The 9,430-nt window shown below is 38.7% G+C and overlaps 1 protein-coding gene across 1 annotated transcript; it reads right to left on the bottom strand.

Annotated features, from left to right (window-relative positions):
* Nucleotides 1-865: 865 nt before the first annotated feature.
* Nucleotides 866-9,352, bottom strand: LOC109370859 (ubiquitin conjugation factor E4 B). Its single transcript, XM_019622465.2, has 8 exons — nucleotides 8,683-9,352; nucleotides 7,894-8,020; nucleotides 7,465-7,609; nucleotides 6,232-6,366; nucleotides 5,663-5,854; nucleotides 3,231-3,405; nucleotides 2,605-2,751; nucleotides 866-2,196 (listed from the first exon to the last, which is right to left on the bottom strand). The coding sequence occupies exons 1-8, from the start codon at nucleotides 8,870-8,872 to the stop codon at nucleotides 2,135-2,137; spliced, it is 1,173 nt and encodes a 390-aa protein (XP_019478010.1). The 5' UTR covers nucleotides 8,873-9,352; the 3' UTR covers nucleotides 866-2,134.
* Between the last annotated feature and the right edge of the window lie 78 nt (nucleotides 9,353-9,430).

Raw genomic sequence — 9,430 nt, 5'->3', positions numbered from 1 at the left:
GTTGCCATTTCCCCAGTGTAAATTGTGATGAAGAACCAATTGCACTGTATTGTACCGCTGCCTGCACCAAACTCATCCTAGCAATTCCTCTAACCTCGGCCATGTGAAAATGCTTCTATTTCTTCCTTTTGTAGAAGGTTAAGGGAAACAACCCGAATTTCTTCAAACAAACCTTTTATGTGGAGCAATTGAATGCTTGATACGCTTCAGTTTAGCACACTAACAAAAACTTCATGTTTACCCACAGAGCTAATCTCTTACTGAACACTCATGAGAGTTTTCATGCAAAAAAAATCATTACCTCTTCATTAAAAAAGACAAAAAAAAAAAAAAAAAGCCTACTGAAAAGGTATAGCTTGCTACGTACCATCCTACCACATTATAAACCTTGATGGATTTGGGTGCCGAATAACAGCTGGAAAATGACAGCATAGCTGGCTTTGTCCTGTGACTTTCAGAGGAGAAGAAGAGAAAGATGTGAATTTGTGGGAGGGATTTGTAATAGGGAGCTAGAATAAGCATAACACACATTCCTCTGTTCCAACAGGCCATGGAGATGAAAGCTCTGGAATGCTCCCAGCATCCTTGGGAAAAAAAAATAATTTAACTTAAAATTCCATACTCACAGCACGGGATATACACAACCTAACCAAAACTTCCCCTGAGGCCTTGGCACCAAGATTCAGTCTATTAGGAAAATTCATTAATTTGAAGTACTGCTAACACCTGTGTTCGTTTTTCCACATCGAGATGTTTGTTATCAGCAGGTCCTAACTCACAATCAGTAAGCATGAGTAATGCCACCCAAACGTCTGTACTTTTGCTGCTCTCATTGATTCAAAGGAATGATGGACAAAGGAAACGCTTTCTGCGAGTGTGTATCATCATTTATTGTAGTTCAAGAGTCAGGAACTGAACAGAGGACACAGCGAAAAACAAATAAAAGAAAAACAACCTTTTTTTTACAGACTTAATTTTAAAACACTGTGGTTTCAAATCCTTTTTAAAAAGGAAATTCAAGTATCAGAAGTAGGGGGCAGTAATACAAAAATGTTTGTGAATGTTTTTAATCTCTTTTACTTAAAAAAAAAAAGGAAAAAAAATAAAGAAAAAAAAAATGTAATTCTACATTTCCTGCACCCTTTTTGCTTTGGTAAGGCCAAGCCATGGATACAAACTGGTAAGCAACATAAAAAATGACCCCTGCCCCCAAAAATGCAGCCTCAGAATAAAAGGATCTGCTCTCTGCAGACAAGCTCTAACGGCTCAGAACTGTCACTTAGCATATATTATATCTGCAGCGATAAAAGAATGGATTTTCTTTCTTTAAAAAGTCACTGAAATCCTCGTATTCTCAAGCATCTAATTCTTGGCAGCTGTTGTAATGTATCTCAGTATCAAGGCCTTTCAAAAATACCAGAGCATCTTGATCAGCATAGCGGGACATCTCAGATAACAGAACTTAAAATTCACATGTCAAATCTTTGCCTTTTGCAAATTATCCTCATGTCTTCTAACACCAATTAAAAAAACAAATATGTGAATATGCATAATATAAAAATACGATCCCAAAATTAACACTTTGTTGCAGGCACAGTTATCGCACAGAGTATATTCTTTTGAGGGCAGGGGAATGATTTTGTTTCTTCACAGGGATTTTTTTCTGCATTAAAAAAAAAAAGACAGCAGTGCAGGTCTGATGGTTGGAAGAAGGGAGGGAAAGAGGAAAAAGTTATTTTAGCAGCAAAATGTCCAAGGTTCTAACCACAATCAAATTAACGGATATCCGGCTGTAAAAAATAAGGTTGAAGGGATGCTGCCCTGATCCATTCATCATTGCTAAAATAATTCAGCTGTAAAAACTCCAAAACGTGACATACTGAAGGACAGTTTTGTAACATAAGCAACTTCCTAATTTGTCCTCCGTGTTATTGACCATCGTTATCACTTAAATATATGTACAAGATTTAAGCTGCTTTTCTTCTTGTCCACATGCTTCTGGTCGCTACAGCAAGTTATGCCAGTGGGCGTGCTAATCCCATCAGCAGCTTTCCAAGTGTAACTGCCCCAGTGTCAGCCAACAGCCCACGCCCTGCTCTTCCCACTGGTATTGGCGTGCACTGCAAGGGAACTCTTAATGGTCAGCATTCTGCTTGTCTCTCATCCAGGCTTGGATTTGCTCTTTAAGTTCTGGCACTAATAAGGTAAGGAAGAGAAAAAATAATTAACTTGGTAGTTCAATTATTTAGTAATGCTGCTTCTCATGACTAATAGCAAGTCGTTTCCTAGAAACCCAATCAGGAATATCTGCTACTATTTTCTTCTATCAATGGATTTTCTGCACAGCTTTAAGTAAGTGAATTACCCGTTTACCTAACATAACAATATTCATTAGCCCAGTAGTTATGAACTCAAGGGTGGTTCAATTTTATTTTCAGAAAAAGGAGAAATAAGGAATTAAGCATTCCATGCAAGTTGAAATTCAAGAACTGTTAGTTCTAGTGAGGCCTCGGTGCTATCTTCTGAAATTATATGGAACAGAAAATGCACACACGTTGCTTCCCCCATTCAACAGGTCCATCACCAACTTAGAAGCAAGGTTACCTGGTTCCAGCATATTTTCTGTCAGTGTCTGACGATTGAAGGGATCAGTGGAAGAATTCAACAGATGCCTCAGGATGATTGACCTGTCCATAATAGTTCCAGATGGCAACCTCACAGGATCAGTCATCAGAGTGTCCATGAGTGGATCTGAGGACACAATCATCACATTGAAAACAACAGATGAAAGCTTCACCTGAACAGAGACCTACTGCACAGAACTGATACTCAGTCTCCAATCAGCTGTATTGCTGAAGTTACAGAAAATAGGTAAAAGCAGCAGCAAGTTAAAATGAGCAGTGGATTTAGTCCCAATACAGAAAGGGAAAAACAGTACAAAGGTTAAGCATTAGCCATTTTCACCATATTTCAGATTGTTTTTTCCTTACTGTTTTAAACTACAGTGAATGCAGTGAAAACAAGGCTTGGATTGGACAGTGCAGTTCCAGGGGAAAAAAAACAAAACAAAACAAACACCCTTTGTCTCTCTTAATTGGCTAATTTAATCGAAATGGAGAAGGATATAAACCCAGTCTCATACATACTAATACATAATCATACTTAGAAACAAAATAACAAAACAAATCTGTCTTGGTCTAACAATTCAGTATTTAGAAAAATCAACTTGCCTCTGAATTCATCCGGAGCATCGCTGTAATCAATTTCTGCACGGGCATTCTTGGCAACAATCTCTTCCACTTTCTCTGCCAGAAGTTTGAATTTTTCTATTGCTATGGTTGATTTGATTCCAGCCTTTCTCATCTTTGATATGACCTCCTCAAAGAGCTCTTTGCTGTAGGACCTCTACAAGCAAAGCATAAAACTTTGCTGAGCTGCAGTATCCTAATATGCCACAGAAATTCTACAGACCTTTTAATGCTTTTTAAAAACTTCAGAAGGAGGGATCAATAAAACCTCAGATTATGTGAGACAGAAAATCATAATGTACAGAACACTTCATCTAGCACAAAAATATCAGCTTTGGGTTACACTTGTGCTTTTATACTGCTCATTACTACTGTAGAAACTGTTTGGTAGAAAAAAAACACATTAGAAGACAATACCAACTAATCAAAATGGTTCAGGCATTCAGAGAGGCTGACTATAATTATTAGCACTGTTCCTTAGATTAAATATTTGTCTTGTAACATCTGTCCGTATTCTTCACCTCACCAGTCTTGGCCAAAAATATCGCATAAAAGCTTTTTTTAAACCCTAATTCTCCAACCATTGTACATGAAGGCAGCAAAAGAACTGCTCTTTACATCAGCAGAAATACCCTCTCAGCACCTCTTGGGGATCTTCAGGTTCATTAACAGCCCACTTCATCCTGGCTGTTAAGAGAATACCATAGTCAAAAAAAAAGACTGATGCAACAGCTTTCAGGGTTTAACATTCAAGGAGTAGAGGTTACATATTTCATATGCATCTTTCCCCTGAAAGCAGCAGTGTTTATTATTCTCAAAAAGAAACAAATTCAGACCCTGGAGTTGTCTGCCACACAGAGCAGAAGCAGTGCATTTAAATCTTTTGTTGTGGTTGGTATTCTCTCCCACATGGTAGGAAACAACTCAACCGACATATACTGGTAAAGGCATGGCTCTGTATCCCTTGATTTACATTCACATACTTGGAAAAAAAATAAAGCCTCAATTTAAAACAGCTTGAAAACAACAGCTAAAAATGTGATTAAACAGCCCATCCATGGTATAATTGAATAGTGAAGTACATCTTACAAAAATATGCTAACTGATACCATGCAGTTTGTTAGATACTGATGATCTCTTAACTTCTCTGATAATGCACAATGACAATATTAAAAAATAAAAAAAAAGCACCAGCTCCTCCTAACATGAAAAACAACCCTGCTGCCAAACTAGTAAGACGACTCTTTCAAGCACCAAACCCTTGCTTTCCAACTGGTGCAGCATGCAGCACTCTGCAGGAATTGCCTGCTGCTCACAACTTCACAGCTACGTAGTAGAAAATACAGAGAAACAACTGCCCATCCTGTGGTTTTGACTGAAACAAACATTGCTTTCATCTCACTAAATAACTAAAAAATAAAATAGGCAAGGTCCTGAAAGCTGCTTATGTTCTACAGCGCCACTTGCTTTTAGCTTCACAATGCCATGTTTTGATTGCCTTTTAATAGTCTAGACAATGTTCTTTTAATAAAAATTGTTATTCAACTTCAGCGCAAGGCTGAGTCTGACGACAAAATGTAATGCAGTGGAACTTACAGGTTTCTACTTTCTTTGGGAAAGGAGAATATGCTACCTGACTCCAAGAAATACCGTTCTCTACTTAGGACACACGGTGCCCACTCAAACTCTTCACTAGCTCAGAGAGAAAAGAACTCTGGAAATAAGCCAGGCTTCGTCAATGTTTTCAGATTCCTGCTAATACGTGCTGAGATTTGCAATGGGAGACTCATCAAAATACTTTTGAGAGATGCTACCATGATCAAGCAGTTTTCTATCTGTTTATTAAACTTTAAATGGCAGTAGCAGTTAACCAGTTGGACTTTTCCTCAAAATTTCCAAATAGTTACTCCCCCCACTTGAATAATTAAGTGGCCCTTCATAGAAAGTGGGTATATGATTTGGAAACTTAGTCTATGAATGAATTTTGGATTGTTAAAAAAGGCTCTTGCTCTCAGCATCAGCTCTACCTTTGTGTGTGTCCTTGGTGAGGAAGCAGAAGGGGCAGTCAGGACACAATCACTTCAGTTTCCCCACTTGCAATTCAAGGCTGGGTACTTCTGCTGCTTTACAATGGGGCTGCAGCTTATAAGCAACTAACAAAATAGGAATTTTCCTCTGTGAAGTGCTATGGAAGTTTGTGGCTCTGCTCCTTTTCAAAACCCCTTGAAAATATACCAATCTACCAAGGGCAGAGAGAATACAGAGATGATTTGCAAAGAAAATAAATTGCCAACACATATGATGGAAACCAGGTGGCAGCATGCAAGTAAAATGAAACTCTTCTAGAGTATTCTGCAAAGCCTTGTTTGTGCACAATGCTGTCACCCAAACCCCCTTATATTTTTGGAGCTCACCTGATCATCAGCAATTGCTTTAGCAAAACGAGCACAATCTAGCTGTAGATAAATATCAGTCAGCTGGTCCAACAGCTTCTTTGGTTCAAACCCATATTTCTCAGGGTTTTCAACTTTTAGGTCACGGCACTTTGGGCCGCATAGCTGCTGCAAGTTAAAGTTCAGCATAGCAGCCAATCGTGGTCCAAGTTCCTATAAGAGCAAAGTAAAACAGACCATAGCACAAAGGCAGTAATAACACAGATTATGATCAGATTTGTATACAGCCAGATCAGGAATTATTAACCAATGTAATTATCATTTCGTAGGCTTGCACAAAGTGTCTTTTCTTTAGGCACACTCTCCATAAAAAAAAATACAAGTAGTGCAAACAGCTCTTGTCTAGAAGAATCACACCACCTCAGTGACTCAAGTAATAACTAAGTAACTTCAAGAGCAAATTTCAATAGAGTTGGAATTGGAGAAAGAAGAGAAGGGAGACAAAGGGCCACCAAACATTTCCAAGGCATTATCCAAAAGAAGAGCTGTTAGAGAAAGTAGGTACTAAGTTAAATCTGAGTAGGACTTACAGGTCTGAGAAAAGGCTTTTGAACCTGCTTGGTAAGGATATGGAACATATCAACAGTTTCTGTTGCCAGGGCAAGATATGAACGAGAGACACGCTCATCCTGAGCCAGCTGCGACTGCCGAGCCTGCTGCTGATCCTAGAAAATAAATATTCAGTGGTTACAAGGTTAAGTTCATAGAATTTCCTTCCTCATCACCAATCAAGAACGAAAACCTTAATGGCCACATTGCTAATCTATGCAGGCAGAAGTACACACTGCAATTCAAGTCAACATAATACACTTTTAACTTGAGACACAGCTTACTTTTTTTTTTTTTACCTATTACTAGAGGCTGCACTAACTCTTTAGAATTCTGCAACACTAAAGATGAGTATCAGTGGTATTACAGAAGTCCAAGTTTTATAAGTCTGCTTACATCCCAGAACCACTCCTCACAACTACAAACCGGGTTACGTTTCCCTTCCATCCAAATGTCAATACTTGAAGAGCAGCTTGAATTCTGAGCCAAGAAAGGTTCTTCCTAGTTTGTGTACCACCGTAAGTAAACGCATCACACTGGAACAATCTGTAGATTATGTACCAGCTCATTTTGTCACTACAGTAATGGCTTTACCTCACTAGCAGGCACCGACAGGAACAAAGGCTTCACAAGAACAAACCAGAATAAATTTAACAAACAAGATCTTTACATTTTCTTTTAAATCGATAACCTTAAAATAGAAATACCTGACATCAGTGAGTCAACACACGTGATTATTGTTTAATCAGGCTAAAATCTGAGCTGCAGTACTTCAGTAGTCTGTGGCAAAGCTACACAGGATCAATGCATTAACAAAATAAAAGCACCATTTTCTTGTAGTCAATCCAACTTGTGAGCAACTTCCAAAACCTCCTTCAAAAACACTTAAGTCCTAATTTCTCCATGTAGGTTTTTAAGTGCACATCAATTTTAAACTTCTTACTATTTCCACTTCACATAGTACTGTTTGCTAGCCACAATATAACTATGCAGAAGGATGGTGGGTTTTTTTTTGTTTGTTTGTTTTTGCAGAATGTCATCCAGAGTGACCACAGCCATACTGACAGCAAGAAAAAGCATTCTGAACTGCTTCTCAGGAGCAGCTCTTTGATGCTGCCTCTTATTTATAAAAAACAAAAAACAAAAAAACAATGGTCTTGTATTAAAAAATTAAAAAAGAAGTAAAGGGCACTTTGAAAAACAGCTCTGTTCACCCTGGGCAGCAGGTCCCATTGTTCTTTATTCTTCATCTCCTCTTGCACTTCATGGATACGTTTTAGGGATTCCAGACTCTCATCCAGCAAGAAAGTTGTGTCATTTATCAGCATGTTGATGTAGCGAACAAACTGCTTCCCAGAGCTGAAAACATTGAAACACAGTTATCACTGCAGAGTAGACGGGTGTGCAGAGCAGACTGCAACCCCAGCAACACACCTGCTGCACTGTATATTCTGAACAATGACCCCATTCCCCAAGCCAAGTTGATCATGGTGTCCAGAGCTCAGCGTTTAGATACACCAGTTCTAGTGGAAGCGCTGTCATTTAAAACACAATGGCAAGTGGCATCACCCATTCCCAATGGCAATGGCCTCCTCAACAGTTCGCATGACAGTAAGCAGCACCATACACAATTTCTTACTCACTTGAACTCTTCCATAAATGTACCATGGTGAGCTATATTCTGCCAAAGGCTTTTGAAAATGGTGCTGATGTGGTAGCGGATCGTAAACTTGTCATAGAATTCACTAGTTGCTCCAGTATGCTCAACATCTGAAAAAGAAAACTGGATCTAGAACAGAAGATCCTAGAACTGAAAATAAGTCTCCCACAATGATTACTGTGCAACACACTACATCTCTCTCCTACTGTTTCCAGTGTGATGACCTTCAAACACCAAGCTTTAAGAGAGAAAATTCCTGTTCAGAAACTTCCACCTTAACATCTACTTACAGGATCACTGTTCACTTCCCAGTTAAGAACCAAACTGAATTCTGAAGAAAAGTGTCAGGAAACACACCTTCTGTTGTATTCAACTCCATTCTGTTCCATGCTCCAGAATTTAAGTAATAACAAACTCTGGAAATTTTGCAGCAAAAGCAGTTGTTTCTAGTAATGCAAAGCATATAAATCTACAGGATTTTCAAAATTAGTTATAAATCCCAATACTCCCTTAGAAAACAAAGCAGCTTTCCAGTTTGGAATCTAAATACCACACAAGCAATAACCACATCGAGATACAGTGCTAAAATTTGTCAATGCACAGCAGACTGTGGAAGGACTCCTGACTGCTGAGCAACAAAACTATGTCTGTCCAAGATCCAAGACCTATCTTGACTTTGATTTTTTGTGTAAGAGGTTCTCAACACCTAACACTGCTTTGTGCCTTATAATTCTTACTACTTACTGTACATTCACATCAGTGAATTGCTTACCTGTGTAAAATTTCATTAAGGAGGGAACTAACAATTTAGTGGAGAGAGGATGATTCTCAATCATTTCAAAGAACTTCTGTGTTCGGGGCTGAACAGCTGGATTGGTCATGAACATCACCTCCACCAGCTTGGCTACTAAATAAGGATTTCGGATGTAATTCTGGTTGCACAGCATCACAACAAGGAACATCACTATGTCCTGAGTACAGGGCTCATAAAGCACCTGAGGAGCATATCTGAAAAAGTAGAGATAAGGAAAACAAAATGAAAAAACCCAGCCCTGTATTCCAAACAATGTTTACCATACACTTTCAGCTATCTCATTAACAACAGGAAAAGCTTAAGTCATTTTTATCATATTTTCCTGCCTTTCTCTATAGACACGACATTATTACTCTTCCAAGAAGTCTTGCCAGCTGTCCACTAGCAGCTGGATTTTAGCCCCAGTTCCAAACATTCTCTTCTGAAATGTGATGAAATCCTCTGCTGCACATAATAGCAGATTTGCTATGGAGTACTGCTACAACAGCACCTCAGGAAAGCAAAAGCAACCACTCCTCTCCTCCTCACGCACCACAGTACAGTCTGAACTTTAAGGCACGTTATCAGGAAGAAAGTAATCAGCTTCAGAACTCCAGGATTACATCCAAATAGTATCCATGCCTTTCTGAACAGCTACAATTAAACAAATGCACTTAATCCCTGTAGGTTTGTAATGGAGGCAGTTTTGTACTACTTAAGCCTTTTT

The sequence above is a fragment of the Meleagris gallopavo genome, chromosome 23 (genome assembly GCF_000146605.3).
Source record: "Meleagris gallopavo isolate NT-WF06-2002-E0010 breed Aviagen turkey brand Nicholas breeding stock chromosome 23, Turkey_5.1, whole genome shotgun sequence".
Lineage (NCBI taxonomy): Eukaryota > Metazoa > Chordata > Aves > Galliformes > Phasianidae > Meleagris > Meleagris gallopavo.
Note: the sequence above shows the minus strand (reverse complement) of the source record. Positions and strands in the feature narration are given on the sequence as shown.

What these genes read in the sequence shown, in the direction of transcription:
- LOC109370859 (XM_019622465.2), bottom strand. Translation starts at nt 8,872, where the DNA reads ATGTTCCTTGTTGTGATGCTGTGCAACCAGAATTACATCCGAAATCCT. An exon ending in CTTAATGAAATTTTACACAG is followed by an intron (nt 8,021 to 8,682) that starts GTAAGCAATTCA and finishes TTTCTTTTTCAG; the next exon opens with ATGTTGAGCATACTGGAGCA. An exon ending in TGCTCCGGATGAATTCAGAG is followed by an intron (nt 2,752 to 3,230) that starts GCAAGTTGATTT and finishes TTGTGTCCTCAG; the next exon opens with ATCCACTCATGGACACTCTG.